Source organism: Pseudopodoces humilis, chromosome 6 (assembly GCF_049639895.1).
Source record: "Pseudopodoces humilis isolate 2021_Gansu_Grassland_sample_001 chromosome 6, ASM4963989v1, whole genome shotgun sequence".
NCBI classification, from domain to species: Eukaryota; Metazoa; Chordata; class Aves; order Passeriformes; family Paridae; genus Pseudopodoces; species Pseudopodoces humilis.
The window spans coordinates 6,401,350-6,418,950 of NC_142205.1; the positions used below are offsets into that span (position 1 = coordinate 6,401,350).

The following is a 17,601-nucleotide window of genomic DNA, read 5'->3' on the forward strand; positions in this document are numbered from 1 at the left end:
TATACCATATGGTTTTAACACATATTTCCTACTTACCCACCACCAAAGATGTTATTACAAGACATGTTGTGAGTGAGTGCTCTATAAAAGTTAATTTAATAACACTTACTTACTGGTCATTCTAAGCAGCACCACCAAAGTATCCGAATTTTTAAAAATAGGACACAATGTAGTGAGTAGCTTTATAAGATTTTATTTGGATTGATTTGTTCCCTGGAACATTGCTTTTAGTCTCTACTTTGTATCAATTTTATTGATTCTCACATACTACCCGCTGTATTTTAATTCCCACGCTGGATATGTAAGTTGACTTACAGGGAATGTAATTTCCTTTCATAAGAAAACAACAGGTGGGAAGATGGAAAAAAGAAAGAAAGGAAAGCAGTGCCTTTAGAACAATAATTGGTCTGCAGGTATTTCACCTTTCACTACCTTTTAAACTAGAAAAGAGTCTGAAAAAGTGGGTAGGAAAACAAACCACAATACTCCACTATCACAGTGCTCTAGAAACTTTGACTTCCATGTTCTGGTATGTAATCGTCTCCAACTCCTTCCTATTACTACTACGGCTTTGTCAAGCTAATTATCTCAATTTTAACCACAGCCTTTGACTTGTCACTGTATGATACTGTAGACACACTGCTATTTGTACATATACTAGTTAAATTAGGGCATAAAGATATATGCAACCAAGCTGCAATAAGTGAAATGGAAAATTAAGTCAAAAACTGGTAATTTCTGTAGGCAGTTATAGTAAAGTTGCTAAATAATTAAAATTATAAAAATTCTCAACACAGAAACATTTAGTGCAGGAATTAATTGAAATAAAATTGTCATTGTTTACCAAGAAACCTATAATTTGGGTTACGTTGGCATACTTCATAAAGACTATAATTTACATAAACAACTGTGGGAGGCATCTGATCGTCATCAATTCTATAGCCTAATGTTTAGGGCTTTTCTGAAAGTAAAAAGTAAGTATAATTCCAAATTGCTTTTCTGGATCTCTCTCCATGGTAATTGCTGCCACCAATGATCAGTTCAAACTCTGAATATTTTACATGAAAGCATTCACAATTATATTTAGGGGTTACGCATATAGAGATTGAGTTCAAGACACTCTCACCCAATTAAACACTGCAGGGGATGTAATTATTTCTCTGTTTACTATCTGAATTCTAGTCAGTCTGAAGTGCTGAACTGTTCATGGTGCCAAATAAGATTACTCAGCAAGTAGAATAATTTAAAATCTTAGGAAAATTTATCTTAGATTTCTATTTTAGATTTAACCTAAATTAAATGTTCTTCATTAAGTATTGAACTTAAATGCTGTCTTAGTCACTGACTCCTTCTAAATTTAGCTTTACATCCATAGAGGGGGGAAAAAATATGATAAAACATGGGATTCAAGGAGTAAAATGTAAGGGGATGCCAGAGGTGTACCCTAACTGGAAAAATGAGAATTAGAATCAGAGCAGAAGATGAGAGAAGGTTGAGAGTTCTATACAAGCAATTTTCTCATAGGTGCAGGGTTTCTTTAGATGTTCAGTGTTACATGGTGTGCAATTTTTGAATCTGTGCATTGACTTTATAGAACTTAAACAAGCTTCTTAGATATAAAGAAATCTCTTAGAGATTTCATTTGCCAGATTCCAACGGAGATGAGGATTAGTGTTTGTACTATAGCCCACCACAAAATATTGCTGTTGGTTTCTTCACTTGTTTTCCGAAATTTTTCTTCACGCTCCTAGAGAATAAAGGAAAAGCATAATTATTACCTTTTGGCATCTGTATGTTTCATGGTAACTAGAAAAGCATCCCCCTTCTACATAGTGGTGAACAAAAGCATTTTTCCATGTGGACAAAAATGAAGGTTTGTACTTATCTGTATGGTAGATACCTTCACAAATCAAAACTGAGCAGCAGGCATGCTGCATCCTGAAGCAGGAAGGCAAACAGAGCTTCCCTTGTTCACAGAAGATGTAGTGTGCTAAACATGTTCCATTAGTACAGATGTTAACCTGTTTAGGTTTACAGTCACTTCCATTTTGCTGTTAAGAGCCCTTTTGCAGCCAGATTTCTGGTTTTGGGTAATTAATTGATATATTTCAAGCACAGTATATCTCTATGCATATAGAAAAGTGACTGGGTGTAACTTGTTTGAAGAAGGGCAGCTTTATGTCTGTCTTAATGGGGATATATAAATATACACTCAGTCATTTCCTTCCCCACTCAATAAAGTTTGTGCATGCAGGGCAGAGTGGAAACAACAGCTGGCAGCATCACCCACAATGGTACCTGCCACCTGCTCAGCTGCTGTGGCTGAGTCTGACCAAGGAAACTCTACGAGGAAAATCCTGCTTTAAAACACCACCTGCTGCTATAAAATAACACCTGTTGCTACAAGCATGAGTCCACAGTGATTAATTAGTTTAATGTAACCGCTTAAAAGTATTTTTTGCAAGGTAATGGAGGCTATTTTGGTTAAATAGCTATATATTTTTATGAGTTAGTTAAAAATACTGCTGCAATTGGATAATAAACCTCATAATACGTTATAAATTAATAAGCCTATGTACAATATTTTTAACATTTCCATTAGGGCACATACATACTCTTTCATAGTCTTGTTCTCTGGTTACGTGATGAATTTGCTCAATTAGATGCTCTAGTCTGACATTAACTTCATTCACTTTGTCTTTGGCTTGAATAGCAGATTCATCCAAAAAATGTTCCCCAACTCTGATATCCAAGTGGATACGCTGCAAACAGAAAAAAATGTCCTCATTACTGTACCTTCTGCTTTTTCAAAATTCCTTAGAATAAAAATGAAACAAATGATAATTTCCCCTTCAGATCATTGCAGGAAAATAGTTTTAATTGCTTATAAAAATCCCTCCTAAAATTAGAATCAGGTGGAAAATTTGAAGGATTTCTTAATTTTATTTTTAAATTAGTTACACAAATTTACAATCTTCACTAATGTTAGGGCATTATTTTATGCTAGTATTGATTCAACCACTATTAAAATGTTGCCTTTGTCCAAAATAGTTAAAAAAAAAAAAGGACTGCTCATTATATTTCACATTTCATCCTTATATTGCATATTTAATAGTACTGCGGGAGGTTTATTACAAATACAGTTTTAGGTTCCCTCACATAACTGTTTTCTTCACGTTATTTATCCAGGCTGGAAAATGTCCCAATATTCTCTAGACTATTGTATGATCTATAGCAAGAATGCTTCAATCCAGCCAAGCAACAGAACCATAGAAAGAAAAGAATGGAACTTGCAATTTTATGCAACTTATTTTGGCATGAATGAAAAATTCTTCTAAAACTAGTAAGAGAAACTTCTCCTGGAAGCCAATTAGTACCTAAGGGAAAATTAAAAGGTTTTAGCCAAACAAATAATTTTCAAAACCCTAGAAATTAATATTACCATAATAGAAATTAGGTCTGCTCAGAGATCAGCCACAAATGAAGAGCATTCTCAGCTGTCTAGAAGTCACCTAACTGTGTAGGTAGAAATCCATCTCACAACCTTGTGGTCCATTAATTTCTTTATTTTCGTTTGAAGGAGCTCAGATAACCATCTGGTTCTTATGAAGAAAAGTAAAAGATTTACCTTCACTAAAGAACGTTTTTCCTTTTGTGATCTTTATTCCTCCAGATATAATTAAAAAGGACAATATTTTCCTTTTTTGATTTCTGTGTTCTCAAACAACATTATTAAATATTTGTGATATTAATGTTCTTCCCTGCATCTCTTGGCTTTTTTCATAAAGGATGGTCAGAACTCTAGATGGTACATGTATCTTGTAAAATAATGTTAATACACCCCATCTATAGCAGATAAAAATCACCTGCACATCCTCAGAATCACATTCATGGTGCATAGTTAACTGTGACCAACCAAAGCTTAATCCCCTTACTCTTTCTAGTTGATAAGCTCCGCAATTATTTTTTTTTTATGATTAGACCTAATCGTTTTTGCAATGTATATGACTCGATTTCCATTAATTTCTGTCAATCAGCCTGTGAGAACACTTTGTTATTCCAGTGTAATAATCCTACTCCAGTAGTTATTTCTGTGTTATCTACGTTTCCAAAATGCACAGCTAGGATGAGATTTAGCCTACCTTAACATATTTAGAAGATATTTATATTTAGCTGGCTATTTAACTATTTTGTTGTGAGCTGAGGAGAAAAAAAACCAGCCCAAACCACTCTAGAGAGTTATCTGCTGGTTTTGGGAAGCAGCAAATAGATAAAATTTCAAAACAGCATTTATAATTTTTTTTTTTGCTCAATCCATAGAGCCACGATATCACCTCTGATGGCTTCCCCCCCCCCCCAAATCTGCATTAAAACCAGCTTTGCTGGTAGTAGACAATAACTAGTATGCTGACATATTCTTCATTTGAATATAATTTTAAAAACTAAAATGTTAATATTCATTAGGAATCCAATCTGAGCGAATACATGGAATATCTTTATGATGAGTGATTGTGTTAGTCAATCTTAAATATGTCTTTTTGATCCAAATTAGTTGTTCTTATTGATCAGAACCTTTCACATCCAAAGCACAATAGAAACATTAAATCTCTCTACCCTTAATCTTGCCACTTGAATGCTGACTTCTTAAATATGAGAACAGTCATTTTATCTCTTCATCTGCATAATTCTGTGTTTGCTTTCTTTAATCACTGAAAGTGTTGAATTATCTGCTAGAAGTTAGACCAACTTCTAATCCTGTTTGAAATCTCTGCTGTTAGTAAATGATTTATCCTGGTACAAGAATATTTAGGAAATACGCCTACCAGTTTACTTCCTGCAGTCACTGCAAATCTTGTGGAGTTAGACTGGAAACAGATGATATGCTCCCCAGAGAAGTAGGATGTAAACGAAAAGGTCCCTTGTGGCCCATACAGTTTTGACAACAGTACCTGCAATTTAGATTTATACATTTGGTTTGTAGTTTGTTGCTACCAATAAAAAAATCAAAAAACAGTACAGTGAATTGGATTTAAAAAGGAATCAGTTAAGCTGATATCATTAAATTTATCCAAATTTCAGAACACATTTAGAGAAAACTAAACAATTTTAGCTCACAGTGAACATTAAAATGCCACATAATTTTGCATTATACAAAAGCTAATGCTCTCTAAAACATTCAAAGTTTGAAAACTGAGACCTTGCCTAGACAGGAAAATGAATTGTCCATTGCTGGAAAAGCTCAGGACCTCATGGCAGCTCAGGCAGCTGCTCTGTGTGAGGGCTACGAGCAGCCCCTTGGTGACCTTGACTTTCGGTTTTGTTTATCATCAGCACTCCTTTCTGCTGCTCAAGTGCATTCTGTACCATTTTATTTCATTAGTGAATTTTGGGGGGTTTATTTTTAATTAGACTTGTTTTGTCAGTTGTCATTTATTGTTCTTATTGACACTACTTCCCAAATCTGGTGGTAATGCAAAAATTGTCCATACACATAATTATCAAATATCATCATTTCTTTCTACTTTTATCTTTCAGCATCAAAATGCTGAACTAGCTGGTAGATTAGATTTACTTCTTCCCCAGAAGTGTCTTTTATTTTTAGATAGTGCTGCCTGCCAGTGCCAGAAGTCAAGTCATAAATCCTAAAGAAACATTCATAAGGCATTTTTACCTCACCAGTAGGACTTGTGACAGTCACAAACATTCCCAAACCAGGAGCAGATTCAAGAAAGTCATGTTTATGTATATCCCAGCGTTGTACTTTGTAATTGCCTGAATAAAAAGCATAGATAAATATGTTAAATAAAACATAGTTTAACGTTAAACATCTTCATCACTTTTTCAGGAAAAATACAAATATATATATGTTTCATGTGTTTATGATTAATATTGCTCAGGGGCACTTCATAACAGAGTGTAATGCAATAAATTTTTACTACACTAGAAAATGTTCTAAAGTACTATAAAAAAGGGTTAATTAACAAGAAAAACTTTCTGATTACTCCTAATTCTCTGGGAAGATAAGCCTTTAGAAGGCACACTGAGACCTCCAAAAGCATAATGTGCTGTACTCCAATTAGGTTTTATGGATTGTCTTTCACTTATCATATTATTTTTAAAAAAAGAATTCATTTGTATTATTTTTTACAATCCCCTTGAAATCTTACATTTATAGTCTTGTAGAATAATTTAATGTGCTTCTGATATCAGAGATGAAATGAAACTTTAGTACATCGTGAATTGTCTCTTTTAAGACCAGCATTTATCAAAAAAAGTAACTCTCCCATTCATATGGGGGAAGCTGTGTTACAGAAATTCTGATATGAATGAGTACATCAGTCAGAACATGCAGAAGCACACATGGAAGCAACAGCTCCACAGCTGTAGAATTAAAAAAGAAATATTTTTCCCTGTTTAGTCAGTAAAGCACTCTGAAAACCCGCATTTCTTTGTGTGCTGGATACACACAATATTTGAGGATGTTAAACTTAATCCCTGCTGCAGAGAGTTATTTTCAGAGTGCCCTTTTCTGGTTTTTTACCATATTCATCAATCACAGAAATTGCTGTTACATTTCCAGTTATCTTTGTTATTGCATGGGTTAGATCATCATAAAACATTGACAGGTACCTACCAACTACCAAGGTGTCACTGGGAATATCTTCAATTATGCATTTCTCTTCTCTTTCTCCAATGTGAAAATACAAAGCGAGTGAAAAAGAAATCCAAAAGTTCATAAGAAATCCTATTAATTTGCTTTTCATGTTTTTTATATATCCCTGCTGTACTGCTTTTGAAGATAAATAGCTACATACAAATGCCTGTAGTCCTGTGTTGTTCCTTGTTTGCTGCTTATCAGAGTATTTTTGAGAGAGAAAAAAAACTGTGAGAAAAGGCAGCTGGTGGTTACACATTTATAAATAACTACAGCATGTTCTGGGGAATGAGATAACATGGAAAAGACACCTTTTAAAATCTTTCTTCTTTCCCAGCATCTAGATTAAAATTTATTTTATACTCTTAGAAGAGCATGAAACTGAAAGGGCCTCTCAGGTGCTCGAGATCAGTTCCCTAGATTATGTAGGCAACTACATTGGCCACCTTTTTCCATAAACTGTTCAATTTTCAACTTAAATGAAATTATTATTTCCCATTTATTCTAGGTAATTATTCCAAAGCTTAACTCCTCTTTTATTAAGCAAACTTTTAATTGCCATCCTAAATCATTGTACAAATGTAGGCATCTGTATAAAACCCACAGGCACTACATAAAAGAACTATAAAGAAATCAAAAGAACTTGAATAATCAAATAATCTGTTAAATTATCAAATAACATTAGTGAATATGATATTGCAAGGAAAAATAACAACATTAACACTTTCAGAATAAGATTTTTTTTACATAAGAATGACTATTTTTTAGATACTTCCTAATACATTCTCTGAAGAAAGTAATAGTGTAAATCAAACAGTGATTGAGGTTCTTATTTTTATTCTTGGTACTCATATTGACCAATGTGTATGTCTGATGACAAACTCACTTATCACTCAAATGTTCCTTGTCCTGTAAATAGAGATCACTCTGAAATGGTCATTTTCCAGCAGGGAGGATCCACCTGTGGCATCATTTCCAGTCAGGAGGACCCATCTTTCCTCATAAAATTTGTTATCCCAGTTGCACAAGAACATGTATTTTTTTTGTAACAAGGAAAAAGGGTGGACAGCCCTTCATCTTCAATATCTGCTACCTAAATAAAAATTTTGGGATGGTAACTCCTACTGGATTACTTCATGTCTGCAAAAGTAGGACTGATTTGTGGTTATTGCCCTTCACTGCACCTGCCATCTATGAAGCTGTCTCAATAAAGGAGTGTCTGTGTAACACTGGCACGCTTTGGACCATCCTGGGTTCAGTCCATTTCACAGCATGAAGTATCTTCATGGAAGCTGCAGCACAAGTATTAGTTCACCTCCAAAAATCACCCATCAGCATCCCCATATTGAGAGGCTGTCATACAAGGAGAACTGATTCCTTACACATTATTTCTTTGACTCCATACAGTTAAGTATAAAGGGATAAAAATTGTATCTCATGGCTATCAAATCTTTATAATGTCAGGGGGGATGTTAGGACTCCGTTACTACTTTAGCACTTACCCATTAGAAATAATTTTAGATTATACAGGATCTTGTCATATCATTGGAATTTTGCCCCTCTGACACAGGATATGTTGACTGTCATGCACCTGCATAAATTCTCATGCCATACTCATACCTGCAGGAAATATAGGTATGTCTGAGGATTGTGATCTACTTGACCAATCATCCTTTTAGCTTTTTCTTAACACTTGTGGCTTGCAAAATTCTGAGTTCCAGTGCTAGAACACAAGATATACAAGGTGACACCAATTCATCCTTCATTCTGCTCAGACCCACTGGAACAGACACATTCCTTCTGTACTTTTGCCTAGCAAATGCTGGCATAGTGGGGCTGCTGGACTTCAAGCAAACAAAAATAATTCAATCTCCAGGTAATCAGGTTGTTGTGCAGCGTACTGAGAGCTTTCTTTTATCTTAGGCATTCAGAGTTCCTGTAAATTGTCATGGACACAACTTCTGCATACTGCAAAAATCCCACTGAACAAGATCTGGCTAACATCAGAATTGCTGTATCAAGTGTTAGAGTTATGTCTTGAGAGTGTTAAATATTGTCATGGAATAGTTTGAGTTACTTTATTATGTTGGATCATTCATGATAGGTCAGATATTCTCAATGTACTTCAATTACCTGGGACTGGGAATATAATGAAATGAAGCATTTTAACTTGAATAGCGTCAGATACTCTCAGATCATTTGTTTGCACGCTTATTCCATTATAGGAATTTAATTTGGTGTTGATTATTTCTGTAGGACCACAGATTAATTCTGTGGGGAGTTTTTGTTGCTATGCCTTACCATTAACCACGTCTTCCATTCTGCAAGAATATCTGCCAAGGCATCAAAGCTGATTCTTTCTATAAAATATTCTTGAAAATAATTGTCTTTACAAATCCATTTCAAGCTTCTTTCCAAAGCACTTTCTGAGATTAGCTTAACCCAGGAATTAATTTTTCTGTTTCCTTCCCTAAATCTCGTTTATTTAGGACCTCAGCATCTTGGCTGCCAACCATCTGTAACATGAGATATAAGGGAAAAGGAAGGAAGAACTTCTCTGTGTTTCTTTCTGGTCCCAAAATTTTTAAGGGAATTCCGAGTTTGCTGAAGCTACAAAGTCCTAGCAATAGCCATGCAGGGATCATGTACCTCACTAATCCCTTTAATAGATAAATACTATGAGAAATGTGCTCCATCACTGGAATGTGTTTCATTCACTGTATCCACAGTCTTGCCAAGTAATGGCTCCATCCCTGTGGTTTGCAAAGGGAATACCTGGAACTATATTTATGGCCATGCAATACACAGCCACAGGGGCATCCTTAAAGAATATATTTACCAAGGTCTCCTGAAGTTACTGCATACAAAAAAAAACCCCATATCCAGGTAACTGGCCAGATAGGAAACTTCTGCTTTTGAAGGAAGCTGGAGTGAATATTCATGTATGTAAACACCCTAAAATAACAAAGCTTTGTATCTGACTGGAGATTTCTGAGGTGTGTTGGTCTGTTACATATTCTTTTTCTACTCTGCGTCCTTATCTCATCTTTTCTCCTTCAGTGTCCTTTGGAAAACTTTTGTCTCCAGGAGTTTGAGCAAACATTGCTCAAATTATATTCTGTAGGACTGAAATCCCAGTTTCAGGTTGTATGTTATTGCAAATCCAGGTATTCTTTTACTGGGCCTGGGCCTTTATTTATTCTGGGCATGTAAAGAAGCAAAACTGCAGTGTTTAGAGATCTTCCAGGAAAGTACCTCAAAGGATATCTTGTGGATTTTGAGTTTGTTTTTCCTAAGGCATAATTTAGAATTGCATCTGATATCTGACCAAAAAACTTTATTGAGCTTAATTTGTCTCTTGACAATCAATTTGAAAGCTCCTACCCTCTGAGAATATTTAAATAGATACTACAATATATGCTTATGTTTTCTGATATGATAGTAAATGTGTAAACATGTAGTAAATAAGTGTAACGGAAAACACAGAATGGTTAAAACTAATATAAAAAGAAGAAAAACAAATATTGATGATTACCTAAATACAGAATAGTGTAGTGACACTATTCCCATTATAGAGTGGAAATAGGGGGAGCTTAAAAAATAGGTATGATAACAGGAGTAAGTGAAATAATTTTGAACAACAGACAACAGTGGGAATCTAAAGAATGAGAGAAGAGCAGAAGCTTCTACACTTAGTTCTAACAACTGTGTATTTATCAGCATTTGCAGGACCAGTAGAGTCTAGTCTGATAAAGTTTCAAATTTATTTGTGTCTTTGCAAGATATCTTCCTTGGAAAAAAAATACAGAGAAATGTTAAATGTTTCAGCCCTATGGGGAATACAGTGTGCTCCTTTAAGGACAAGAGAAATTATCTTGTATGTGGTATATTCCAGAACAAACCTACTCAAATCAACTCCCCTCATCAATATCTGTGCTGTATATTTAAAACTGCAGTATGCTATAAAAGTTTTGTGAGCTGACTTTAAATTTATTCTACTGAATAAGTATTATTCCAAAATTCTTTTCCTAGTTGGTAGCCACATTTCTTCATAAGCCATATGTTACATACATTTTATAAGTTATTTGAGCATTAAAACTTGCAGTCAGGAACAGTTTCTGAAGTGTTTTTTTAGAGTTGTGCATACCTCAATTTTAGGTAATATATACACAAATAGCAGCAAACACATATAAAGAAACGTGGACACATTTACTGCATATATAAGGTTAATGATATAATTTATGTTACGGCCAACAACGTTAAATTTGAGATTAAAGTTGTCTCATGAGGGACACACACCAACAATCAGTTTTTGAATCTCATCTAACACTCTTAATTCACCTCAAATGTTTTATACTACTATTCACACTTCTGATTTTTTTTCTAGTAATTTTGTTGGCCGAGTGTCCTCATGGCAGTTATTCTTCTCACTTTTGAGAAAGAAAAAAACATTTTCATACATCCAAAAGTCTCAAGACAAGTTTACTCAGTTCCATTATTATCTTAACCACACTACAAACATCTGGTCACTCTGACTTTTGTAAATAGTTTCTGAAGAAATGTACATTAAGCAAGGTTAGAAAGACAACAAAATTGCCAATAAATTATAAAAAACATAATTTAGAGGAAAAAAACCTATTTTCTAGATATAAATAGCTGTATATAAACAAATTACAATATTTAAGGAGGTTATTAGTTTAGATTCTGTGACTGAAAGATTTTTACTGTGAAGTTAAAAGTGTGAAGTACAATCCTTAGAAATGTCTTCTTTTCTGCCACTAGAGGGTACTCCAAGAACTTACAGTGTATTTGGAGGAAGGGTTTATTTGGGGGTTTTTGGCCTGTAATTTATCCAGTACTTTTGGCATTCTAAACTTTAGGAATTTAACCCCCCAGAATCTTGATATTAAATAAAAACTTTCAAAACCACTCTAATACAGCTTTTCAGCAAAATAGTGCAGCATATCCAAATTATAAAGAACATTGATTGACTTGTAGTTTAGATTTAATTTTATCCTACTTTTAAATTATCTTAATTATCATCTTTCCTTTATTTCAGACACAATTTTCTGGTTCACATCCTGTTTCTTCATCCAGGCTGGGACAAGGCATTCCATTATTGGCAGGCTGAAGAAGTACAAAACGAGTTCTGATCTTGGTCCCTGTTTCTCTGCAAACCCCTCTGCAGAGGCCCCAGGAAGACCATTGTGAAACCTCACAGTCCAGGGGTGTTTCTGCAATACACACAGCAAAGAGGTAACTACATCAAGATGTACTTAAGTCAAATACACAGCTGGTAAAGCATTAAGGAATCATCATCAAACAGCATCCTTTCTTATACAAAATACATGTGATATTAATGAAATCAGTGTGTTGTCTCGTAAATTTAAAAAAATGTCTGGTTTCAGGTTCTAAACTCATCGGTATTGTTATTGCAGTCTAGAGCCTATCTAAGGTACTATATCAGGACTGAAGCATATTATGTCTTGAATGAAAATAAAGAATTCTTTAAATAAAATTATGCTTAAAATTACTGTACTCAAAAGATTGATTTAAAAAATGTTTACTGTCAATTTTTATAACTCATTTTCCTTTGCACGGCTTACTAAAATAATGGGATTAAAAGCTTTATCTGGTTTATTTTGGTATATTTATATTTCTTTGCAGTCAGCTATTGTTCCTAGAGTTGTTCATATCAAATTCCATTTTAATTTTGTTCTATTTACTTCAGACATAAAATCCCACTTTTTATCCTTAAATCATGCTATTTTTTGGTGTGTACACTTTGCCAATAAGGATAGTCTGTCACTAGAAGTTTTCTAATGCTGGAAGGATTTTCAATATAGTTTTAATTTGGTGCAAGAAAAGAAGTTAGAAATTCGGAAGTACTATCCATAAATGTATGCTTCTATCTAAAATAAAAATCATAAAAAGTATGTGAATATTTCTTAGCAGGTTAAATTAAAATACTAGTTGTCACAGGAAGTTGCATCAAAACTGCCTCTTACAGCATTTGTGGGTAAAACAGTTGTGCCCAGGCCCATCTTTAAATGCCACACTCAATGTGTGACTCCTGGTATAAATTTCTGGTATTACAGTGAACTCACCACTTCTGTTCTCATCACTTACTCCTGTGTTTCTAGAGGGAATGAGAGATACTGCTTGACCTCTGATAATTAAATCTTCCCTTTTGATTCTGAAGTAAGTTTTTAAACAGACTGATTTAATGGTTCATATACAATAAAGTGGGAATTTGTGATTAAAAATGGGTTTTGAAATACCATACTTTAAATGCAGTTTTAAATTTATATCGTGAACAGGGCCAAATGTTCCTTTCAAATCTTATGAAAAAGATATACAACTGCAAATAAGGTATGCACACTCACTTTGAATATGTCTTGTTTACTAATAGAAATACATTAATTCACTTTAAATTGATAAATACATTTATTAAATTATAAATAACACATTAGCTGTGTAGAGAATGAGCTGCATTTTAGTGGTTGTAAGGTGACCAGCACAGTGCTAGAGACATGCAATCTCCAGACATTCTGGAGAAGTTCCTGGAATATGGCAACTCTTTTAGGAATACATTGCTCCCTTGGAGCAAATATTGTGTTAATTATATATTTGTTAATTCCAAGTTTTTAAAATCATCCTTATGATTGGCTTGAGTCAGTAGTTTGCATGTCTTCCTACCTACTCAAGATTATTAGCTAATATTTTTGAGAAAATGAAAATGAGGATTTTAATTTTGTTATTAGGATTTATGTTTCTATTGAAAATACGTCCAAATCAATTGAATTATATAAACTTTTATTGCACATAGCTGCCAAACTCTGACCCAGAATGAGACAACAATAATGGTTCTTGACTTCATTTTCATGTAAAACCTTAAGGATGAATATTTACTTCAAAGTTGCAAAGAACTTGGGAATGCTGATTGAGTGCCATTTGTTTCTTATAAAATTCACTGAGCTACACTGACACAAAGGATTGGTTAGCTCTTACTGTGGATATAGCCCAGTCCTTTGAACCACAGCTGAAATATGCAATCCCTCACTTATTCTTTCAGGAATTCTCTTTTATATTGACTGGCTTGTTTTATTTCCCATTTGTGAGCCAGCAACTACTCCTATGCAGACAGGAGAATATTCTGCCTGATCACCTGTTTCATCCACATCACCTGCCAGATTTCTGCATGCTTCTGAGTGAATGGAAATACCAGAATTGAGAACATCTACTAATCACTTACCTGAGACAATGTCTATTATTTCATTGCTTTTAGCTGGAAGATTAATAAAAGGTGCAGAAAGACCTGGCTGGCTTTTCTTTATTTTCACCATTGTTACTTGAGCAATAGGTGGCAAAATTTTGAGTTTGGGATAATAAAATGAGTTTGCTGGGTGACTTGGAGAGGAACAAGTGATCTGTGAAATAAAAAGAGGAATATTAAAAGAATAAGAAGGTAGGTGTAAAATCATGTTTATAAATCACGCTAATACTTTTTGGCAAATAATTTGCATACAACCAGTTTCTATGAACCTCATAACTATGCTGGTCATCCCAGAACTTTTAATGCAGGATACTTGACTGGATACAAGGGTGTGGTAGGAGGTCCTGCCAACACAGTAATGTATGAAATTATTTGATAAAAAGAATTGGACGTTATTAAAAGAAGAACACAGAGTATTAAACAATAATATTAGGTATGCAATAGGAGCTGTCATATGGATATGAGAGGCCAAATGCTTCTCTCTTCCTTTCCTCATTACTCATTAGCACAGCATTTGTTGCCTGAAAAACTCACCTTTAAGAAAGGATTAAGTGAACACTTACAGTATTCAAAACACTTGAATCAAAATCCTTCATTTGCCACCACTCTTAAATGGCAAAGGCAAAGTATGAGGCATAGAGAGGATGAAACGAGCAAAAGAGATTAAAAGCAGTGTCACCACAGTGAAGTTCTCTGCTTTCCTTTAGGTTCTCTCTCTCAAATGTAACAGTTTCAGGTTTCAGCAGTGCTTTCAACTGAAAACTCCTCCTCACAGCAGTATTCACTACAAAGAATTTTCATGGTTAGATTCACATTGGGTGGTGTCAGGACTTTTGTGAGTATTTTCATTTTCCTGGCACTTTAAGGACTGTTAAATATCATCTTAAATTTTTCCAGCTTTTCCAGAAAATGTAGAGACAAATTCTCATGAACCATTTACATTTACCTAATAAATTTCAAAGATTCAGAAGATAAAACAGTAGGTTTATCAGCTGTGTAATAAATCCATATATAGAGAGCATCAGCACTCTTAAATAGTGAAATCAGTTTCATAATTTTAGAATAATTACCTTTTAAAGGGAAGACTCAAAACATATCAGTATGAAGTGCTAAACTATGTCTATGCACCTACCTCTGTAACTGTGTCCTGTGGAATAGTGGCAAAGTTTGGAGAGGAAAATGTGAATCCACTGTCAGTTCCAGCATCATATGGAAATAGATCTACTGAGACTTCATCCATCCAGTGGTCTCCTTCACAGAGATTTAGGCTGTCAATACCCACAAACCAGTCAGGGCTTGGAACAATTCGTACAACAAATGAAACCTAATGAAACAAAATGATCCATCAGGATTGCATCACCTGCTTTGGAATGCTTCAGTCCTGCTTATAGTGATTTTCACTCAAAATTCTTGAAAAAATGCCATTTTGCTCTTCTACTTTATAGAAGCTGTACAGTGCTCCTTGCAACGTGACACACTTTTTAGTAACTCTTTTTCATTATATTGTTCCTACAAGTGGGAACTCAAATATTTAATTTTGGTTGCTGGTAACATAAAATAAACTTTCTAAATGAATATGTACATTTACTTACTAAGGGATGTCTTGGATGCACTTCTAATTCAGTAGAGGTTTGTCCTGTACCACTGGAAATTGCAGGAGCAGAGAAGATTCCATGTACACTCTGAATTTTTTCTCCAGCTTCTTCTATTTCTTTCATTAATGCCCATGCTTCACCCTTTTCAGCAAAATCACGTACACCATTGCTGGCATATTCATTTTTTTTCCACATGCTGTAGTCAGAACTATGAGTAACACCTATTTGAGTGAATACATGGCATGATATAAAAGTCTGATTTAGAATGTCCCTATTTCTTCATTTTCTCTGTTTTATTTCTGAGGTTAAAAAAAAAGTGTATAAAATTGAGTGAACACTAAAACATTTGGCGTATCACTGCTTCTTTCAGCTGCAGCCAATTGAAAACACAAGTAAATTGAAAACAGTCATAAATTTTTGAAGACATTGTGGATACTTCAATATCTGCATTTCATTCTTAATAAATTTGGTGCTTTTTTTTGCCCCTTTTTCATTGCTTATCTTACATAACTATAAATGAAAAAAAGACCACAGAGGTCAAAAGGCTTATCTGCTCTTGAAACTGTTCATACTTCACTTACCTAGCAAGGATGACCACTGTGCTGGGGGCCTATAGAGTGGATACTGCTTAGGGAAAGCAATTTGACTCCATTTCCCTGTGAAGACTATCCTGTACTTAGCAAGTTCCTCTGCTGTGCAAAGAGCATCCTCCCCCACAGGCAGGCTGCTGGCATAACCCAGCATTGTTACAAGTACTGTCCAGAGAACTTTACAGGAGCAGTAGACAAACATCAAGTTTTCCATTCCCTTCCACACAAAAAGAAAGAAAAAAAAGTGTTACCATATTCGTCATTTAAAACTCAAAAATTATAACAGTTACCTAATAAAATGTAATGTGGCATAAGTTATAACCAAAGAGAAAGCAGATATCTGAAACACTAAAATTTGCTATGCTTCTGAAAAACATTACTATAATGCTTTCAGATTTGTTATTTCCATGCTATATACTACAAACCTGTAACTTTACCTGGCACAAGTGTTTCTAATGAAAATGAAAATAAAAATATCTTATTCTTGTTCATAGTACTACCTCAGAGAAAAATCTGTTTCTGATTTTCTTTTGAAATCTGATTAGAGTCACATCTTGATTTAATTAGAGTAGCAACTGTTTCTGTGGAAAACATTAGTGGTATATTTATTCCTCTAAAGATTAAATTGCAGGTTACTTTGCCAAAAGAAATGATTTATTTTAAATTTATGTTCTACAAAGGCTGTTTTATAGCATAACATTTAAAATCAAATACATTTCATATTTATATAAATTACTTTACTGTCATAATATGAATTTAAAACACTGTAATTCATTGAGATTGTTTAAACTACACTTTTTTTAAAAATCAGTACTTTTTAAAAGTTACTGTCATAGGTTGTGCAAATTTTGTTTTTAAACTAACATGGTAATTGCATCAGACTGTTAAACCAACTGTTTAAAATAACAGCCTTAAAAACTGATTTTTAAATGTCTTTGTCCTTTGAGAAAACTATACAAACTTAAGTAAATCACTAGTAATATATTAGTTTGCAAAAATAGCTATGAATACTCACTAAATATTCCTCTGGAGCACTGGTAGGGGGAGAGCACCTGCTTTTGCTGGCAGCTGAGTTGTTCTGCAAGAGAAGACAGTAGGAGTCTTGCTATTTATGCCTGAAGAGGGTCCCTTTGGTCCAACAATTATTGCAATCTTTAGACTTTCCAGGTTTGCAAAAATCATGCCATCTTCTTGTTTGCAGTCCCTCTGGATAGACTAGCAGAGGTTTCCTGTCTGTCAGCTGGTTCAGATTCCTTATCAGAAGACTGAGATGCCGAAAAGACAAAATGCTTTTTAAAAATACCTTGGATTCTTAGTAACAGTTTGAGTTTTCTGGTGCCTTTACAGTTCTCTGCTCTTATTAATGCCTCCAAGCTATACAAATGAACTGATTCCAACACTGAAATAGTTCTAGTGAATACTCTTTAAATGAGAAACATGTTTTCTTGTAAGTTTTATTGTCTGACAGATGCTCCTTCCAAACAT

The 17,601-nt window shown here is 34.3% G+C and overlaps 2 protein-coding genes across 2 annotated transcripts; both read right to left on the reverse strand.

Moving 5' to 3' along the window:
• Window positions 1–244: 244 nt before the first annotated feature.
• On the reverse strand, window positions 245–6,791 carry LOC102100224 (transmembrane emp24 domain-containing protein 11-like). The gene is made up of 5 exons (XM_005517912.2): window positions 6,635–6,791; window positions 5,672–5,772; window positions 4,824–4,949; window positions 2,616–2,762; window positions 245–1,747 (listed from the first exon to the last, which is right to left on the reverse strand). Exons 1-5 carry the CDS (start codon window positions 6,762–6,764, stop codon window positions 1,598–1,600), a joined length of 654 nt encoding a protein of 217 aa, XP_005517969.1. The 5' UTR covers window positions 6,765–6,791; the 3' UTR covers window positions 245–1,597.
• A 3,186-nt stretch (window positions 6,792–9,977) lies between these two features.
• Window positions 9,978–17,247, reverse strand: SPON2 (spondin 2). The gene is made up of 6 exons (XM_088057036.1): window positions 17,132–17,247; window positions 16,108–16,333; window positions 15,524–15,747; window positions 15,064–15,255; window positions 13,911–14,085; window positions 9,978–11,889 (listed from the first exon to the last, which is right to left on the reverse strand). Exons 2-6 carry the CDS (start codon window positions 16,328–16,330, stop codon window positions 11,711–11,713), a joined length of 993 nt encoding a protein of 330 aa, XP_087913162.1. The 5' UTR covers window positions 16,331–16,333; window positions 17,132–17,247; the 3' UTR covers window positions 9,978–11,710.
• Window positions 17,248–17,601: the final 354 nt, after the last annotated feature.

What these genes read in the sequence shown, in the direction of transcription:
- LOC102100224 (XM_005517912.2), bottom strand. Translation starts at nt 6,764, where the DNA reads ATGAAAAGCAAATTAATAGGATTTCTTATGAACTTTTGGATTTCTTTT. An exon ending in CAGTGACACCTTGGTAGTTG is followed by an intron (nt 5,773 to 6,634) that starts GTAGGTACCTGT and finishes CTTTTTATTCAG; the next exon opens with GCAATTACAAAGTACAACGC. An exon ending in TGACTGCAGGAAGTAAACTG is followed by an intron (nt 2,763 to 4,823) that starts GTAGGCGTATTT and finishes TTCTGTTTGCAG; the next exon opens with CGTATCCACTTGGATATCAG.
- SPON2 (XM_088057036.1), bottom strand. Translation starts at nt 16,330, where the DNA reads ATGGAAAACTTGATGTTTGTCTACTGCTCCTGTAAAGTTCTCTGGACA. An exon ending in ACAGTGGTCATCCTTGCTAG is followed by an intron (nt 15,748 to 16,107) that starts GTAAGTGAAGTA and finishes TCACTCAAATAG; the next exon opens with GTGTTACTCATAGTTCTGAC. An exon ending in CACAGGACACAGTTACAGAG is followed by an intron (nt 14,086 to 15,063) that starts GTAGGTGCATAG and finishes TTTATTTCACAG; the next exon opens with ATCACTTGTTCCTCTCCAAG.